The sequence below is a fragment of the Schistocerca gregaria genome, chromosome 2 (assembly GCF_023897955.1).
Source record: "Schistocerca gregaria isolate iqSchGreg1 chromosome 2, iqSchGreg1.2, whole genome shotgun sequence".
NCBI lineage: Eukaryota > Metazoa > Arthropoda > Insecta > Orthoptera > Acrididae > Schistocerca > Schistocerca gregaria.
Window position 1 is genome coordinate 884600498 of NC_064921.1, and position 21591 is coordinate 884622088.

The following is a 21591-nucleotide window of genomic DNA, read 5'->3' on the forward strand; positions in this document are numbered from 1 at the left end:
CCGAGCGGATTCCGGCACGGTAACTCAGCGTGTTCGGTCTGAGAGTTAGCTGCCCTCTGTAATAAAATGACTGAGTTAATGGATCAACAACGAACTGAAACGGGTGTCATGCCTCCGCCCCGAGGACATACAACGAACAAAATGAGAGTAAAAAAAAAAAAAAAAAGCTGTCCGAGGCGCTGCAGTCGTGGACTGTGCGGCTGGACCGGGCGGAGGAGGTTCGAGTCCTCCCTCGGGCATGGGTGTGTGTGTTTGTCCTTAGGATAATTTAAGTTAAGTAGTGTGTAAGCTTAGGGACTGATGACCTTAGCAGCTCAGTCCCAAAAGATTTCACATTTTAACTTTTTTTTTTTACTTCATAACCGTGTAAAGAGAGATGAAATGCCAATGGAAACATTAATACTGTGATATGTGGTGAACTGACTTTTTTTCTGTATAAAAATACGTTTTGTAATGAAAATCATAGTAAAATCGTTTGGCCAGAGACGAAAAAGGCCAAACGGGAACGAAATCTGTATATCTTTTCCCGTAAAAAAAAAAAAAAAAGGTATTGGACCTCATTTCTTGCGCCATTCTCTGGCGTCTTTTCTTGCCTGGCAGTTTATGGCACAGAAAGCACACGTATTTATATTCCTCGTCTTTAGATAAAATAAAGTTTTTTTTAAAAAATGTGTGAGTAGAATTTAGTTACAGTATCTAATCTGATAATATCCCATCATAATAACCATAACTTTATATGAGTATTTGCATCATTGTTTTCAGAGGTCGAAAAGAAAGGATTGGTGAAGAATTGTTCGAAGGCAGAACGATCGAAGTGTGTTCTTTGGTTACCTGTTCAATATCGCCAAGCAGAAACAACCTGAGATCGAGTTGCCGATCATTTCTTACGTATATTTTTTTACGTAAGAATCATTTTAGGTAGATCGGTGAATTACCTTCGAAACAATGACGTCGGCAGTCACTTCAGTGGTTTGATGTACCGCGCTTCACGATATTAATAGACGGTAAACTCATAATTACGTGAATTCATGATTTACATCATTAATATCTTTTCTTTTTTTGTTTTGCCCAGGTTTGCCGTTTTTTTGAACGTTTCTCTCGCCTGTCACGGAATTGCATAATAATCAGTATTTTTATTTTCCTGACATAGTGGGAAAAGTTTGGATAATAGTAATTTCCAGGACCAGAGGGAACCGTGTGCCTCTGGAATTTATAGTACTGGTGAAGGTCTGGAATATTACTATTACGAAAATAATAAAACTGAAAATAAAAATACTGATTATTATGCAACTCCGCGGCTGGCGAAAGAAAAGTTGAAAGACGGCAAACCTGAGCAAAAATTGCTGATAAATGAAATTAGTGGTTGCTGTCAACAGATGTCAACCATGTATTCACTTAATAATGAGTTAGCTTCTATTAATATCGCGAGGCACGATACATCAACCCACTGAACAGACCGCCATCATTGTTCGGAGGTAACTGACCGATCTGCGTAATATGATTTGTGCGTAAAAATATACATGACGAATGAAAAGAACTGATCGGCAACTCTGTTTAGTGGTACTGAGTAGTTAACGAAGGATTACGTGATGTATTCAGTCGTTCTACCCTCGAACAGTTCGTCACGAATCCTTCCTTTCGATCTCTGAAGGAAAGGTAGAATTGTTCATACAAAGTTATGGTTATTATGATGGAATATTATCAGGTTTGATACTATAATTGAACTCCACTTACAAATTTTAAAAAAAACTTATATTTTATCTGAAGGCAAGGTACATAAAAACGTGTGCTTGCTGTGCAACAGCCAAGACAAGAAAAGACGCCACAGAATGACAAGAAGAAATTGAATGTAATATCATTTGTTTTACAGAGAAGGTTATACAGAGATCGTTTCCTTTTGGTCTCTGATCAAACGATTATATTATGATTTTAATTACAAAACATATTTTTTCACCGAAAAATGGAAAACATTATTTTACCACATATCATAGTATTAGTTAGTTTCTATCGGTATTTTCGTTTCAGTCTTTATACAGTTGTAAAGTCAGATGGGGGGAATGTATATTTGTATTTCATGGGAATATATATAAAGTTACAAGTTCTTTATCTTTCGCAAGCAAGTGCTCTACCGACTGAGTTACTCAAGCACGACTGACGACCCGTCCTCACAGTTTTTCTTCCGCCAGTACCTGATCTCCTACCTACTAACCTTCACAGAAGTTCTGCAAAAGTTGTAGGACTAGCACTCCTTCCTTCCAGTGAACCCGGGGCACAGACCCTGTTGCCGGTTGTCCGTCTAATGGCTACCAGTTGCTGGCCGCGGATGTCTTTGTGCTGGCCAGGAAAAACTCCGCGGCAAGATACAGTACATCGTCTTTTATTTAGTCTTGAGCTACACCCCCGGATACGCTCTCTGCAGGATTGTGGTCTATGGGCGGTGGTGTTGACGTCGGAGGGTCGCGACGACGGGATGGCCGTGTGACGTCCACGTCCTGCTCTTCTCACACTGTTTACCTTATGAAACATCCTCTTAGAAAAATTAATGAATGACAGTGCTGGAAAACCTCTTACGTTATTTGCTTTTCAAACAGCTGAGCAAAACTGAATGTACTCAGACATTACTCTCTTTACTTATTTTGATCAACACTAAACTGACACACAATATTTTTAGCACAACGCAGTCTGACTTTCAATAATCCCTACAAAAGAATGGCCGTTACTAATAATAACCTATACCTTTCATGAATCACTTACCTCACAAAAATCTTCGTTACTCGAACTACTGCAATACAGCGAGCGCCTTTACTGCCAGCTAAATAAATGATAAAACTACTGAAGGCACTAACAACTGATAGGCATAGTCAGCAAATGAAAGATTTTGATAGAGAACAAACAATGTATTTACCATATATCGCCGGCCGCTGTGGTCTAGCGGTTCAGGCGCTCAGTCCGGAACCGCGCGACTGCTACGGTCGCAGGTTCGAATCCTGCCTCGGGCATGGATGTGTGTGATGTCCTTAGGTTAGTTAGGTTTAAGTAGTTCTAAGTTCTAGGGGACTCATGACCACAGATGTTAAGTCCCATAGTGCTCAGAGCCATTTGAACCATTTGAACCATATATATATCATGACATCCAGTCTTACAAATTTACTCTCTCTGATAGACACACGTCCAGATCATCCGCTCTCAAAACTCCGCCATCTCATTCCCCACATCCACCACTGATGGCGGCTCACCTCCAACTGCGCAACGCTATGCGCTGTTCACATTCAAACTGCCCAACACTACAATGGCGAATATTCCAACAATGCCAACCAGCCACAGACTACACACAGCACAGCCAGTGACTTTAATACAGAGCCCTAGGTGACGTTACCAACATACAAAACCTAAACAGCCTACTTACAACCTCACTCAGCAGCGCATAGCTGACCTCAATTTGCAGTAGGATTTTGGAGCATATACTGTACTCGAACATTATGAATCACCTTGAAGAAAATGACTTATTGATAAATAACCAACACGGATTCAGAAAATATCGTTCTTGTGCAACACAGCTAGGCTCTTTATTCCCATGAAATAATGAGTGATGTCGACAAGAGATCTCAGATCGATTCCATATTCTAAGATTTCCAGAAGGCTTTTGATACCGTCCCTCACAAGCGACTATTAATCAAATTGCTTGCATCTGGAGAATCGTCTCAGTTGTGTGGCTGGATTCGTGATTTCCCCTCAGAGAGGTCATAGTTCATAGTGACAGACGGTAAATCATCGAGCAGAACAGAAGTGATATCTGGTGTTCCTCAAGGTAGTGTCATAGGCCATCTGCTGTTCCTGATTTACATAAATGATCTAGGTGATAATGTGAGCAGTCCCCTTAGATTGTTTGCAGATGACGCTCTAATTTACCGTCTAGTAAAATCATCAGGCGATCAATTCCAATTACAACATGAACTAAAGAGAATTTCTGTATGGTGCGAAAAGTGGAAATTAGCACTAAACAAAGAAAAGTGCGAGGTCATTCATATCGGTACTAAATTTTGGGTATACTACAAATCGCACAAATCTAAGGGCTGTCAGTCACAATTACGAGCAACTTAAATTGGAAAGACCACATGGATAATATTGTGGGGAAGGCGAATCAGACTGCGCTTTGTTGGCACAATACTTGGAAGATGCGACAAACCCACTAGAGACACAGCCTACATTACACTTGTCCGTCCTCTGCTGGAATATTGCTGCGCGGTATGGGATTCTTACCAGGTAGGATTGAAGGAGGACATCGAAAAAGTGCAAAGAAGGGCAGCTCGTTTCTTGTTATACGCGAGTTGGGGTGGCAGTCACTGAAAGAAAGGCGGTTTTCTTTGCGGCGAGATCTGTTTACGAAATTTCAATCACCAACTTTCTCTTCCGAATGCGAAAATATTTTGTTGACACCCCCCTACGTAAGGAGAAATGATCATCATAATAAAATAAGGGAAATCAGAGCTCGAAAGATTTAGGTGTTCCTTTTTCCCCCGCGCCATTCGAGAGTGGAATGGTAGAGAAGTAGTACGAAAATGGTTCGATGAACCCTCTGCCAGGCACTTAAGTGTGAATTGCACAGTTACCATTTGGATGTAGCACCACGCGGCCGTGACTGAGCAGTGTCTGCGACGCGAATTTCCACTGAATTCTCGTAGGCGTACACCGCTAAAGCCATCGGCACACGGACCGTGCTGTCGAACGTTAACGTTGAGCGTGGCAAGTTCAACGTGGTGCTGAACGCTCAGGAACGATGCGACTTGTGCATACGGTACGTAGGCCCCAACGTGGTATACGCGATCGCAACGCACTCCAAGGCAGTTGAGGAATGTTTCTAGTTCGTAAATCACACTTTTTACTCAACGGGAGCGAGTAAAATCCCCACGTTAGCTCTATTATAACGCACATATCCTCCATCGTCTACGTAAAGGAAAGTACCATGTGCAATCAATAAGGACACAGGCTTATGAAAGTTCCATTACAAACAGTGCGGTACAAATTTGGAATACTCCTCCGCATAAGATAAACATTATTTCATCATTCCCACATTTAGTAAAACCCCAAGGTCAGTCTTACTTGATCACTGGTCCTACCCAGTAGCGGAATGTTTGCAACATGTGAATTACGAAGGGTAAAAGAAAAAGGAGCAAAATATCTTTATACAAGTAGCGCAAGCTGTCCTGTAATTAAGCCAATCGAACAACGTCACCCCTCAAAAAAAGGTGAACTCATATTTACATAACATTAAATATTATAGCATATCCTTTTAATTAACTAATAATAAAGTATCAGAACTAAATAAAAAGGCGAATGTTAGGAAAACAATTTGGGAGTGTTACGACGCGAACCGCCGCCCTACCAAATAGTCGTTATCGGACAGAGACGCTATCCATTACGCTAAACTATGTGCTAATACTTCTTAAAAATATTGTTTTACGCCGTACTAAAAACTTTAATCGTAGATAATTGTTATTAATTGAAATTTAATTATAACTAGTTGTACGAAGAACAATGCGTTTTTGTGTGGATCGTCAGTGTGTCGAGCCTTCAAACAGCCTACTCCCATAATACGCTCGTTACAATAATCCTTTTGCCACGAATATGATATTTCTCATTAATTTATTAGAATGAATCATACAACTAACAACGGGTTTTCCAGTGATTCTCAATTTGCTGGTGCTAAGAAACGACATATATAAATATAGGCTTGAAATGAATGCCAAATGGCGCCTCACAACTCTGTACTGAAGAGAGACGGGAGACGGCGTGCGTGTGACGTAGGTGGCCACATGAAGCAACTGGGCTGTTCACACGGGCTGTGGTGCGGGCCAGCTGACGCAAACAGTACGGAGCTGCCAGTTGGCAGTAGGTCGGTTGGTTAGTGAGTTGTGTATGTGGCTACAAAGTGACTACCACAGTGTGTCCTCTAGTAACAGAGAAAATCGACTCAGAGATTATACTGGAGGCAGAGAAGAGGCCGTGTATATGGGATTTAAGGACCGAGGTATACAAAGATCGAAATAAGAAAGATGCAGCTTGGCGTGAAATCTGCTCTGTATTATTTCGTGGTTTCGCAGATCATTCAAGCACAGGGAGAAAATACATGGGTAAGTTTTTCATTTTACTTTTCTTCATTTTTATAGAAATACTTTAAGTTAAAGCACCAGTCGGAACTGCACCAGAATCAGGTAATTAGTTCCCCCAAACTCGTTACGTAATTTTATTCGTAATTTCCTAGTTGGAGATCTCCTACATATCACGTATTGTTGATGTGTTACGCCTTGATAATGCAACAACAATGCATAATTGTAACAAAAGAGAAGTACGGCGTATTAGAAAAACAGTATGCAAGAATCGGCAAGAATGTTATTGATTCTTTTGCATCATATGAATTAAAATCCACATGATCGCCTCAGGCAATTACGGCACTGGTGAGAGTGAGTCGTCACTAAAAGTAAAACATTACACAAACTAGATTCAGTAAGCACTGCTCTTAAACGGTTTTCTGTATAGTGTCAGAAAAAGTCAAAAGTAGCAGATTAGTTCGTTTTATTATGTCTCAGGTGAATTTACAGGCACATCAACGGACAATACAGAGATATATCAATCAAGTTAAAGAAATTGTATATATTAAGGAAAATGCATATGACCTGGTATTTTTGGAGTATTTTTGTCTTTTTCAAAATTTTGAACCCTATGTACGCCACTACTGTACAGTGTCGAGCATCCATCGCGAGTACAAACTTGAAGAAAAAAAAGAAAGAAAGAAAAGAAGGGGAAGAAAATAAGGCTATCTGCTTGGCCTCCACGCTGTTACGATGCGACCTGTCTTCATTCTAAGAAAATTCAGACTAGGAAAACCGTTTTATTGATTAATGAGCTGTTGCAGGAACCGATGTCAAGATCCATAGCCTCGTGGTGTCATACCAAGTTACTCGACCATTGTGAGATTCTTAGCGGAAAATTCAAAATTCAAATAAAGATATGCGTTTTTTTTTTTTTAAAGTACGATTGTGTTTTCGTTAGAAATATTTTTTGGTACTAACCGTTAGTCTACTTGCAACAGGAAGCAACTCCACAAAATTTTCAAATCACGAGTGCAGTATGGTGACGACTGTATTCGTCAGTGTAGACTGTAGAGCATGGATTCCAAAACTTTTGTTTGTCGCGCCCCATTCAGCATAAGAATAAATCTGGTGTAAACAAACACAAATGCAATGATCGGTCAGAAGCCGTAGCAGACCTACACTGGTGGTGTTACTCTCGTGGATTAGGTCCTGGTTATGTTTTAGATATCTTATTACTAAGTTACATTAAATAAAACTTTACGATATCCCAATGTATTAAAAGCCATCAACGTTTTTCGTAATCACGCTTTAGCTAAGTAGTTTTTATTTCAAAAATACACTACGACACAGCATCACCTCCCTCACATCCTTAGTGCCACAGCAGTAAAATTTCGATATGGCGTCAATGGGAAAAAGAGGTTTATCGATACGAAATGTCCCGACTTGTTCTGTTATGCCACGGGAAAAACAGCCAAAAATGTGCTTGCTGTACTTCCCTCGGCCTCTTTCGTTTGTGGGTGACAAGGAAACACTTCCGCATGAAATAGCAATTTTTTATGTTCTATTCCCAAATCTTCACAAAAGATCGTAAAAAGGCGAATATTTAACGCAATCGTTTTATCGCGATCCACAATTTTGATGCATAGTTTTAAGTCGTGGCAGAGTTCGTTTGGAAGTGTCTTAGGTGTCACGGCTTGAGGTGCATAACATAGTGAACTGAAATAACATTGGGATTCTTTTCTCTGACCATTTGCACGAAACCTGAGTGAGATCCAAGGATTGTCGGGGCGCCGTCTCCGCATACGCCGATCAGCTTTTTCCACGACAGTTCATATTCGCAAAAGAATTCATATATCGCTGTCATTATGTGAATAGTCTTTGCAGTCGTCGTTAGCCGGGTGGAAAATAGCATCTAGTTTTTAAATGTTTCGTTTTGCATGTATCGAACGTACACTACTAGTTGACAATTTGCGACATCTATACTCTCGTCTAACTGTATTGCGAAAAATTCTATTTCTTTCACAGCAAGCACTAACTACTTGATTTGTTATGTCTTCGGCCATATCATCAATCTGACGTTTCAGTGTTGTCAGAAAGCGGCCGTTTCAGTGTTGTCAGAAGGCGGTATTTGTGAAAGTTTTTGTCTAATTTCTGGTCCAAGTTGCTATTAACAAACAGTGGTTGACAAGTGTTTCTCCGACAATGTGACTTTTCTTAGCCTTTGCGATGAATGATAAATCATGGGAAGCTCGGGTCGCATTTTCAGAAGACTATATTATAGAATTTCATACGTTTCAAACGCACATTTTGTCGCAAAAAACTCCAGCGGTTTCCCTTTTAAAGCACTGTGTTTAGTCCACAAATGCAGTTCGCGACGACAAGGTCTCTACGGCGTTGTTTAGTACAGCAACAAAAACGTATTTAATGTGACCATCACTGTATTTGTGTTTCTTTCACATACTCAAGACGAAGTAAAGAAAAAAGTAGCATTACAAGTCGAAGTTCACTTTCGCATCAAAAGTACACGACTGAACAGCTTGTTTGATCGATACTGAGTGAACAGCTCAGTCCAACTACGACCCGAGCGCCAACGCTGATTAGAAACAAAGCCACTACTGGCAACAATTACTATTTCGTTGAAGCTGTGAGAAAACCTTCACAGACAGTTGGCACGAAGTGTTCCGAATCTGGCCGACGTGCGACGATCGGCCATGTTTTCACACGTCTACAGTACTTGTACGCAACGAATTGCAGCGGTCGGATGGCTACCGACAGTTACTGCGCTTACATTCAGGCTGACCATCGAAGACGAAAATGAATTTCAGAGTACGCAGGAAATACTGAATATTCAACAGACAGTTCGTCGTAAGTACTAATACATTTGTCATAGGTACTTTTTTTAATAACGTAATGCGTTGGTACCGCTCGCGCTGGCCGTAAAATTTTATCCAATTGAATAATAATTGTAAAATGGTTTTTTTGCTAATCAGATGTCATCATATAGACCCCCGCCGCTTTTTTCTGTCTGTATGTGAAGAGTGATCTCTAAAGGTTCTGTAGGGGTTTTGATACGGTTTTTACCAACAGATAGGCTGGTCCACGAGGAAGGGTTGTGTATGAGAGTTTTAAATATAATAATGATGAGTGTGTAATATATGTTGTGTTATTTGTTCCATAGTTAATTGCAGAGAGCCTGTACATAGAGCGAGAGAGTACCCATAGGTGAAATCGATGTGATTAGCTGATCAGCTACGACACCATGTTTCTTACGCCAGTCTCTTCAATTCAAGTTCACAGTGTTTTCCGTTGTTGGAACATTGTTTTCAAGACATGAGAATATGACTGCAATATACTTGAGTTACTTTCAGATTCATTATGCACTCTATATGTGTTTGCACCTTGGTCAGACAGTAGACTGTTTGGGAGTAAATATGAGCCTTCGTGTGACAAATGGATCTATGGAAAAGCCCTCCTGGATTTTATTTATGTTTATAGTGGACTTAAATTTTAGTGCTCGGACAGCAAATACCCAAAGCAGTGCGACATAATTAAAAAAATTAAGACTCTAAAAAATCGCCTTTAAAGATTACATTTCCTAGTGTCTTTTACAAAAACATGTCGCACATATTTATTAAGACTCCGGTAGCTGAATGCGTGGTGGCTGCAAACTCTGATGATCGAATAGTTTCTAGTATGAGTCACTTTAGCAGCTACTTTTATTTAATTTGTGTATTTATTAGCAAACAGAAATGGTAATAAATAAGTATAGAATCATATTTTTCGAATGAATATTTTTAATTACTGGTTCTATGATATAAATTAAAAATTGATACAAACTTGTGAAAAGACTTATATACGTTACATCAATAACACTCCTGTGTTGGATGCCAATAGCAAGAATTGTTTGCTTCTTTATTCACAGTGCCTCAAAGTCTTATGTGGCTCTTTTAGTTTGTTCCTGTAAATGTCAACGCTCCATCAAGTATTGGAATGTAGTGATTTTTTATGCGCTACACTTCTTTAAAATTTCGTGTATGCGACCACCACGCATTATGAAATCCGTATTTGCCAGTCCTAGCAGATAAAAGAAAGTTTCATCCCGAGTTCTTTGCGATCCAAAAGGTTTTTTTCGGTGTCCATATTATCGCTGACTATTGGTGCGGATTGTGGTCATATTTGTAGTTGGTTGCCGTAGCGTTTTCACCATAAATAATATCCCACTTGAAAATATTTTGTTGATCAAATCGCCTTGACAGTATTTTATAGCCTCAAGATATATCGCACTGCAGATTTACTGTCTACATTAAGACATTCACGTAAGCATAGGCTTCCACTGCCGTTGGCACAGTAAAATTTTGGTTGACCACCTTGCCAATGTGTAAAATTGTTCGACGTTACGGCCACTGTTGCAACTGCCCTTTCTCAGGGTATTTTTTTCTAATTGCTGAATGAGAAAACTTTCCCTATCAGTTTCCCCTCTTCCATGTTCCATTCGCGAATAGTGCGGGTGTGAGGGACCGACGATAAACCTCCTAAAGAGCTCTGATTTCTCTGCATTTGTTCGTTGTGGTCATTTTGCGAGAGGTTTGTGGAAGGGAATAATGCATTGCCCAGCTGTCCTCAGAATTTTAAACAGTAAACGTGATAAGAGGCTCCTCTCGTGTAGCGTCTGATATTGGAGTTTGCTGAACATCACCGCTTATGCTTTGCCCAGTTGTAGCCTGTATTTGGTGGGTTTTACACTATAACTTACAGCCTTTCAATGTATGTTGTTTCATAGAACCAGCGCTTTGAATCAAGAACGATTCGTTATCGGTACGATTTGTTGTAATAAAATCACGGGAAATGTCGTATTGGTGATTAACGTAGTTTCATATTTAGCTGTTTTCGTTTCATAACTTGGTTGTAATGAAAGTACACAGTTTTGAGGCAATGGCACTTTGAAGAGTCACCAAAACCGTGGCGTTCCCGATAGGAATTGTTAGTAATATAGTGTTAGTTAATAACATGTTGTTGTTGTTGCTCTGGTCTAAAGACTGGTTTGATGCAGCTCTCCTTGCTACTCTATCCTGTGCAAGCTTCTTCATCTCCCAGTACCTACTGCAGCCTACATCCTTCTGAATCAGCTTAGTGTATTCGTCTTTTGGTCTCCCTCTACGATTTTTACCCTCCACGCTGCCCTCCAGTACTAAATTGGTGACCCCTTGATGCCTCAGAACATGTCCTACCAACCGATCCCTTCTTCTAGTCAAGTTGTGCCACAAATTTCTCTTCTCCCCAATTCAATTCAATACCTCCTCATTAGTTATTTAATCTACCCATCTAATCTTCAGCATTCTTCTGTAGCACCACATTTCGAAAGTTTCTATTCTCTTCTTGTCCAAACTATTTATCGTCCATGTTTCACTTCCATACATGGCTACACTCTATACAAATACTTTCAGAAAAGACTTCCTACACTTAAATCTATACTCGATGTTAACAAATTTCTCTTCTTCAGAAACGCTCTCCTTGCCATTGCCAGTCTACATTTTATATCGTCCCTACTTCGACCATCATCAGTTATTTTGCTCTCCAAATAGCAAAACTCCTTTACTACTTTAAGTGTCTCCTTTCCTAATCTAACCCCCTCAGCATCACCCAACTTAATTCGACTGCATTCCATTATCCTCGTTTTGCTTTTGTTGATGTTCATCTTATATACTCCTTTCAAGACATTGTCCATTCCGTTCAACTGCTCTTCCAAGTCCTTTGGTGTGTCTGACAGAATTACAATGTCATCGGCGAACCTCAAAGTTTTTATTTCTTCTCCATGGATTTTAATACCTACTCCGAACTTTTCTTTTGTTTCCTTTACTGCTTGCTCAATATACAGATTGAATAGCATCGGGGAGAGGCTACAACCCTGTCTCACTCCCTTCCCAACCACAGCTTCCCTTTCGTGTCTCTCGACTCTTATAACTTCCATCTGGTTCTGTACAAATTGTAAACAATCTTTCGCACCCTGTATTTTACCCCTGCCACCTTCAGAATTTGAGAGAGAGTATTCCAGTCAACATTGTCAAAAGCTTTTTCTACGTGTACAAATGCTGGAAACGTAGGTTTGCCTTTTCTTAATCATTCTTCTAAGATAAGTCGTAGGGTCAGTATTGCCTCACGTGTTCCAACATTTCTACGGAATCCAAACTGATCTTCCCCGAGGTCGGCTTCTACCAGTTTTTCCATTCGTCTGTAAAGAATGTATTGGTGATCAAAGCCTTTAGAAAACAGTGACATAAAACACAAGGTCGCTACTTGCAGAACATGAGTCTATTGCAGTGGTTCCCAATCTTTCTGATACTGTTGCCCAAAATTAATTTCCTTTCCTTAGAAATCACTGCATCAGTAAACGTCTATTTTGTGCACCTATAAATTCTTTCTGTATCTGCCACTATCATTATTGTTGTTTTTGTCATTATTACTGTTACTACTCCACTATTAGTGGAAGAAGCTGCAGCAGTACAAGTACTACCAGTATCAACTTTATTAGTTGTATTATGTACTCACATAGCCAACCGAGATACTCATATCATTTTGGTACTATATGTCATATTAAAAGTGTTATTTCTTAGATAACAATGATGTAAAAAATGTACTGTATATGTGCAACATGGTCCGATGTAAGAGAGAGTCTGATGGCCCTAATAAGATCCGATTAAATAACTAAATAATGAAATAAATAAGTGAAGTTGTAATGGGTGAGTGCAAGGGCACCCGCTCTTTTGAATCCTATTCAAGGCGTGCGTGCTTCAGAGACTCGATAGGTACTGTTTCCTCTTGATCTTTCCACCAGATCTTGAAGGTGTTTGTGTGGTTTGAACGGTTCAGTGTAAGGCGGCATTAACGGTGAGCAGACGTATCAGCTATTAACCAAACATGCAAGGTTTTACACGTTCTTGTAGATGATAACATCCTTGATGTCACCTGCCTTACGTGTAGAAGGGCAGAACACTGCCTTATTCTTTTGTAGACGCTTTTGTGAGGGTAATTCACTTAAGCCGTAGACCGGCTTGGTTGCAGCGTAGCTCTCATCTTCCTTCAATGAGTTGCGTAAATCCAGAATAGTAGGGGTAAAGCTTCAGTCTACTGCTCTCCACTGCACATGAGTGCAGCCTTCAAGGTCCGGTGTAGCCACTCCACCATTCCCTTACTTGGAGGATGGTAACTGATATTTTTAATGTGCGAACAACCACAGAGTCGTAGTTGTTTTCGGAATAGTGACAACTTAAACTGTCTATCACGGTCTGTAGTAAATGTCGGGGGAACCACGAATTGGAAAATTCAGCGTTTAACCAATGCTGCAATATCCATAATGGAGGAGCCTCCAACCAGTGTGTAAAATGATCCACTACGATTAGCAGATAAGGCACACCAGGTCCAGATGCACGTATGAGAAATGTACCATGGGTATAACTGTGGAGCTGTGGAACGTGGCACATGCCTGCTGATCTTGTATATTAGGTATCTAGTTTAAGCTAGGGCCAACTTACGGCAGTCTTACTTCATTTCTGGCCAGATTACCTTTCGTGTTAGCCGGCGTCTAGGCGGTATAGTCTGGAACCGCGCGACCGCTGCGGTCGCAGGTTCGAACCCTACCTCGGGCATGGATGTGTGTGATGTCCTTAGGTTAGTTAGGTTTAAGTAGTTCTACGTTCTAGGGGACTGATGACCTCAGAAGTTAAGTCCCATAGTCCTTTTTAACCTTTCGTGTTAACAACCTAACGGTTGGCCTTACTTCAAGGTGAGATAAATTATGGAGAGCTTAAAAAATTGGCCTCCCAATTTGGTGTGGTATGAAAAAAACTCGGAGTAAGTTGTGAGGCATGTCGCACCATAATGAAACAATGAAGATGGACTTCCCCTGCTCTAACACCGAACGTAGTTCTGGGTCCTTTGACTGATATTCAGAGATGCTGTCCCATGGGACAGTATTGACAGAAGAATTTGGCTACTACATTACTTTTCTGATGATGTGATGTATATCAATCATGAATTGTGAAATATATTCGGTAGGCCTGCACTGTCTTGGTGAGGCAAGAGTGGTTTCCTTGGAGAAGAAGGATGTGAGAGGAGCATGATCCGAGTAAATGGTTAAGTGTTTACCGTCTATCTAGTCATGGTTATTTTTTATCGCCACATGTATAGCATACAGTTCGCTATCATTGAAGTTCCATTTTTGCTGTACTGCCATTAGTGAATGAGACTAATTTTTATAGAGTGACTCCCACAGCAACTTGGCTGGCAAGTCTGTTTACTTTTTTTTTAAGCTGCACATTTCGAATGTTCAAAAATGGTTCAAATGGCTCTGAGCACTATGGGGCTTAACTGCTGAGGTCATCAGTCCTCTAGAACTTAGAATCACTTAAACCTAACAAACCTAAGGACATCACACACATCCATGCCAGAGGCAGGATTCGCACCTATGACCGTAGGGGCCACACGGTTCCAGACTGTAGGGCCTAGAACCGCTCGGCCACCCCGGCCGGCATTCTAATGTCACCTACGGTTTCGGACAAAGGGGTGATACCGTTAGAAGAGATGTGAGAACCTAGAAGTTGGAGTCTAACTTTATCCAACACACATTTTACCCTGTTTATGACCACTCGGTGTAGGCTGAGACGTTTGAATAGTTGCCGAAGGCACTCCTGTTGTTCTAGTGACTCCAAAAACGCCAGGATTATCCACACAGCAAAAAAGAAACTGATCAATAAACGCTGCCAAGTCTGTGCTGCCTTTTTTAAATCATAAGGCATGAAATGGCACCCAAGAAGGCCAAATGGAGTAGTGACGGCAGTGGTCTTTATATCTGCTGGCATGACTGGTATTTGAAATTGGCTTTGGCATAATTGATGATGCTGAAAACTTTTGCCACTGCTATTGTTTTGTTAAACTAGATCACATAAAGTGTAGGGTACCTGTTCGGCACCGTTACAGCACAGTGTACACGGTAATCCCTGTGTAGGTGCCAAGTGTCACAGCACTTCAATACCCTGTGTAAAGGCGATACCCATTAGCTCACCTAACGTGCCATTACTCCCTCTTGAATTTATATGTTGATATCCTCTTTTTTCCATAGGTCGTGACAGATGTATAATTGGGAGCTGTTAACACCCATGGCAATCAGTTGCTTTGAAACGGTGTTCCGGTAGCACACTGAGGTCAGAACCAATTTCGACCAAAATATGGGTTTCTGTTACCTTGTCCACCACAAAGGCCTTTTAGAATTTCTGACTGATTTCATAAAATCTCTCTCTGTGGCAGTTTGCACCACATCTGTGGACACCTGGATTCGTCTGTAATTCGAGCCCCATCACATAGAAACTCAGATCCTCACAACCTGGTGTGACGTTTATGCAGTGGCGTCTCGTTTTTATTATATCCGCAGCCGGCAGGGTCACGAACTTTCTCAAGTGTTTGTGGGCACTATCTTGCTTGCGCTGTAGTTAAGTTTGAGACTTCATCAGTGGCTGTTGAAGTTGAAGATACCTGTGGCGCAAGCTGGTTAGTTGCAGCCGTTCTGAAGGAATGGAGTAGAGCGACGAGCCATTTGCGGAAATTTTCGTGTTTTGAGCGCCCGAGTGCACACTGCAGGTTTTTATGGTTTCGGGCATCGCCTGAGAAACTGGCACTGTGGACGTGGCAGGAGAATGAGAGGATAGGTGACATTTATGAACAAGACGATGACCACTGGTGCCCCTTTTGGCCACTGAAGACTTTTGGATGGTTACAAAGAGCCACAAACTTTTGTGCCCTAATCCCGAAGCATTGGTGATATCACCACCAGCAGGATTTTGCCACTCTAGTCCTGTCGTACTGTTGGTTGTTAAACGTACGACAACATCTGCTTTGCTTTTTGTAGTGGCGTGATTTGCACGCAGAGCATTTTGAAGCTCTGCGCCAGCTGATCTGTAGCTGTTGCTGGTGCGCTGCTTGGAATGCTTGGTCTGATGCCGCCAGGCTCCGCCACTAGCGTGCACAGTGCAGGGTTCTCTGCCATGTCGACTCTAGCTACAGTACTGCCAACATTAAACTGCATGCAACATGCAGTGGCTTCCCTTATCTGCTAACGCTGCAAGAGGCAGCTGTGTATCTGTGGCCAGAACAATTCGCGTATTTGTTGGAAGCTTTCTTAGCCACATCAAGCATAACGAATTTTCTGGCAAGAGACAGCAACTCGCTAATGACCGAAGCTTTTGTAATAGTTGCTTGGGGGATCTTTTCCCCATTTGAGCGCCAGTTTGTGACCTTGCGGCCTTGCTTCCGGCGTTGGCAATGAAGTGGCTGGTAAGGGATGTTTTTAAAGCGGCGTGACGGTGCAGGTGCAAGACTTACTTTGCCTGAACGCTCGTTAGTGTCGTTCAGATAAACAATAACACAGTGAAACCGATTTGTATCGTTACTGACGCTATGCTGACTGAAACAGCTTTCGGCATGAGCAAACCACAGCTAAGGTCTCGTAGTCGAGAACGCTGGCAGTTTCACATGTTGCGCCGTCCTACATGGTTTGGAAGGTGCTGGCTGCATGGGAAGCTGTACTGTAGGAGTGTCTGCTGCTAGAAGTGTGATGGCTGCTGTTACGCATTTGCATCTTCTTGCTTTATGCTGTTGCTCTCATTTAGGTTATTCATGCTTCATGTTCTTGCTCTGCCTCACCACTGTATGAAATTTATTGGAATAATACGCTAACAAAACACTGCTTGAATAGGCACACACCATTGAGGATATACTCTTTTAAAATGCTGTATTGTTACACCTCGTGAAAACTTGGAACACACAAAAAACGCGCTCTTCCCAACAGGACAAAGATAACAGTACAAAAATATATCACGCGAACTTAGTTACTTGTCTGTTCGTAACCGATCAGTCTATCCTCAGGTCGCCTACGTTGTCATTTCACTTTAGGCCGTTCGTAACGGTTACTCCTGGGAGTCTTACTGTCGTTACTGTTCCCAGTCGTTTGTTGCCACTAGGTCATTCCACGTCAAAGCTAAAAGTATTAAAGAGTGTCCCCACACGATTGTCTCCAAGTATAATGAAAATTGGTGTGAAGGTTCTATATAGTCTTTGATGGTTATATACGAAATATCAGTTCAGTATCTTCAGTGAATGAATTTTTTGAGACTTTTAAAGAGGAGCTACTCACTTTCACACCAAGTACGAAGGTGCAGATGTGCCAAGTTCGCTAGCTTTTTTTAAAGTTCTAGCAGACATTTGATCATTAACTGTAGTATACGCAGACAAATTTCTATGCTGAATCAGACCATGGCAAAAATTAGGGATTTAGCCACACCTAAATATAGATACATGCCTCTAAAGTGGCTAAAAATTTGTCGCACAGTTCTGAGAGCAAAGGTTTCACCGACCATTGCTACTTTTCATATAAACGGATCACATGAAAACTTCAGAAAGTTATTCCTGCCTAAGATGTCTATATATGGATCAGACTTAATTAACATTGGACGTCTAGATGAAAAGGTATGCACCTGCAAAGTAAGCCAAATTTTCTAAGTGCGAATTTTATAGCATTTTTGGGGGGCAATATCTTAGCTGCATCGTGTTCAACCCTTTTTTTTTCTTGCTACATCTGGAAAGAGCATGCTTTAAGATTTTGTTTAAATTTTTGATTTCGAATTTTGATGAGTAAGAATACCTATCAAAAGCAGTGAAAATGAATTATCGATAAATACAAAACATTAATACACTTTGAAGTTGTGAATCGAAACATGTATAGCTTGTAGTGTCTCTTAATAGTTCAAGATTTGCCTGTGGTTTATGGAATATAACTATGCTAACAAGAAGTATTTTTATTTTACTGTACAGAATTTAAATATAATAAAATATCATAAAATGCCGTAACATTATAAAATCTAGAAGATCTTAAAGGACTGCGGTGTTGCTTTAGAATGTTTTAACACTGTAATGCATGGTGGTGCATATATACATTGTCACTCAGTTTCCATCGACATTATAAAGCAGCAATAATTTTTTAAGGCTCCCTGCTCGCAATGATGCATTACTGAAGCACAACATTTTCAATTGTTGCTTTCATTATTGGCAGTCTTCTGTGTGGTGTTATCTCTTGTGTTGACATTGTACAATTGTAGTGTTGAGTGCTGAGTGATTGAATCATCAGTAATCAAAAATCATTGTTGTAGCTGAAGGTAAGCACTAAAAACGGTGTTTTGATAGCCTACAAGTGAATCTGTTACAAATAAATTACAAAAACTGAGATTTTAAGTGAATGATTAACGTGAATCATCGTCTGTAACAGCATCTTACATTATGCCTCAAACCAAGATATTAATTAATTTTCAAAATTGCTTGTTGTAATTTAATAACCTGTTGTATACTTTGATTCATATGAATCATCTTCTGTAACAGCATCTTACATTGGCCTCAAACTAAGATATTCATGAATTTTCAAAATTGCTTATTATAGTTTAATAACCTATGGTGCTGATTGTCATAAGTGACATTCTGTTGTGGCAAAAGTCAACTACAACTGGTTAAGAAAATGTCACCAATGGACAAGAAGCTTCTACGGTGTAGGCTTCGGCTTGATTTTACTGGAGATGCTCAAATTTGTTCATACCATAATGCCTTGTCATAACCAAATTTCAATTCCTGCAGAAGATTAGCTGTAACCCATTTGGTAAATAAAAACATATAACTAAGAAGGTTTTGAATCCAATAACCACTGCAATGTCAGATAGGTTGAAGTTACTGACTAATGAAGTTTTTAAACCCGGTCAGAAGAATTGTACCAAATGTATACATGAAATGGAACAATAAGAATCTCCATCTACTGAAGAAATGGATGTTGTTGATGTTTGCTTTACTGCTAATACTTCATTATCATCACTTGGGCAGTCACGATTAAAGCTTCAAAGGATCAGCAAAAGGGATTCAATGGGATACATAAAATGCAAAGCTCTGAAAGCCCAAGGCAGCATCATTCAGGTAACTGCCACACCTGCTGGTGTGAGCCAAGTAGATATTGCTCAAATACACATGGACGAGTGACAAAATGGAAAGATATGGACATATTAATTGAAGAAATTCAAGCAATTGCAGTGAAGTTCAAATTCTGACACTGGTCCCGAGTATTTCAGATAAAGTTAATAGCATATTTAAGGACAAAAGGTGAAAACATTAGAAACATTTATTACTTTGGTGTTGATTCAGCTGCCTGATATAAGAATTTCAAAAATTTCATCAGTTTTTGTCTGCATGGAAAGGATTTTGGCATCACTGCCAAATGGAATTTTTTTGGAACAAGCCATGGTAAATGATGGCATTGGAGGAACAGTAAAAAAACTAGCAGCATGTACCAGTCTAGAGAGCCCCTTAGATATCCAGGTATTGACTCCATATGGTTTGTTAATTTCTGCGATGATAGTACTCTAGGCATAAAGTTTTTTATGCACCGAAAGAAGAAACTGAAAAACATTCCGCCTGATCAAGAAACAAGGCTTGCCATGGGACAACTAATTGCTGGAACAAGAGAAAATCATCAGTTTAAGCCAATTAATTGTAATTAGCTCAGAGTAAGCAGGGTTTCCAATGATGCTACAGCATTCAAAATTAATGCTTTTGAAGCAGATGAAGAAATTCTAGCAATTTCAACTGGGAGTTTACAACCACAACAGTATGTTGCATGTATATATGACACTTTTTGGTGGTTTGGGAACGTTTTTGAAGTTTCACATGAACAACAAGATGTTCTCATCAGCTTTATGCACCCACACAGTTGCACTCTTCCCTTCCGCTGGCCAGTTCTAAGGACGCCTGCTGGATTCTGGAACAATATAGTTTCATGACTTTAGAAGCACCATCATCATCATCAGGGCATCAGGGAGACAATACAGTCATTCATAATCTGTCCTTGACAAAGCTGTAGAACTGTTTAACCAAAAATAGAGCTGACTTTTTAGCATTTTTGTTTTGCAAATTCGCTGTGTTGTGTAGTATACTTGTTTTTATCACAAGTGTTAAATTAATGTTTGAAACTGATTTATTTACTCGAATAAAAAAGTTAATTACCAGTAGCATTGTGAGACTGAAAGAACAAAATATTTCATTTTTCAGTCTTCTCGAAGTGCTAAAATAATAACTTTTGAAAGATATTCGTGCTCATCAAAATGCAAGAGCCAGAAATTAAATAATACAGCTTTGAAAGCCAGAAGCATGCTCCTTCCAGCTGTGGCAAGAAAATACCTTAAAATTTGCACATAGTAAATTTTGGCCAGCTGTGCAGATGCTTATCTTTTCACCTTGGGATCCAGTGTTAAATTTGATCCATCATAGGTAGGAATAAACCTCTGTAGTTTTCGTGTGAATGGTATGATGAAAAGTAGCTGTGGTCGGTTTAAGAATTACGCGACAAATGTTTTAGTCACTTTAGAGGCTTCTATCTATATTTAGGTGTGGCAAAATCCCCAATTTTTGCCATGGTGTGATTCAGCATTAAAGGTTGTCTACATACATTAAAGCAAATGGCTAAACGTTTGCTAGAACCTTTAAAAATGTCGAGGAAACTTGACACCCATACTTCATTAGATTTGGAAATTTTGCGAGTGGGGACCCCCTGGTCCCCTTGACGTGGGATGACCCACTAGCGTAATCGATCAATAACGAATGTCTTCGTCTATTTATGCACAGTACTTGACATCTGTAGTAATTACATAACTGAAACACAGAACACCACTCCAAACATGGAGTGCGTTTTGTGTCTTCCGGAGAAATGTCCAGTGCAGTTTAAGACAACGTATTGTAATCAGAATTCCAAATGGTCAACTTTACAAAGGAAAAAGAAGGGTAATAACCAATGGGTGAATAAGAACAACAAAGCATCAGGGATCGACTTTTTTTGGTAAAGTAATCCGACAATTCGATCCCAAAGACAAAATAGCTACTCAGGATATAGATCAATCCTTTGATATATGGCTGATGCCCAAGATGTGTAGGTGATTTTACTGTTATTATCGTGACTGTCCCCAAGGTGCGCGGATATCGTTGATGCATGATGAATAGTATGATTATTTATGAATTTAGTCCAGAGGGCATCAGTAAAATTGTCAGTTATGATAACTTGATTCTTAATATATAAATTTTTCTATGACTATTCTTACTTTTAATGCTCTGTAGTGGGGTACAAACTATCTTACCAGAAAAAGACTTATTGATGAAATACGGCTGTAGTACTATGATTGTACTTAACACAACAGCCAGCTACAAGTAACGTTTTACTTAATATTGGATTCAGAAGGAACCATAACCAGTTTCAGATTTCAATATTTTATCCCTATATGGATGCTACAGACTTCTTTGTCGGGCTTTCATCTTATGCTGTTGTTGTGGCGCTAGATTCAGGGTATACAGAATGCAGTTTGATGCACATACTATAATTATGAAATTCACTTATATAAAAGCAGTGATAACGATCGCATGAAGTTGGATC

At 40.1% G+C, this 21591-nt stretch overlaps 1 protein-coding gene across 1 annotated transcript in view; it reads left to right on the top strand.

Moving 5' to 3' along the window:
* The first annotated feature begins 5917 nt into the window (after nt 1-5917).
* Nucleotides 5918-21591, top strand: part of LOC126336614 (uncharacterized) — an 84560-nt gene continuing 68886 nt past the window's right edge. The window contains exon 1 of the mRNA XM_050000486.1: nt 5918-6131. Within this exon, the coding sequence (XP_049856443.1) occupies nt 6054-6131 (78 nt within the window). The 5' untranslated portion in view covers nt 5918-6053. The remainder of the gene's footprint in view (nt 6132-21591) is intronic.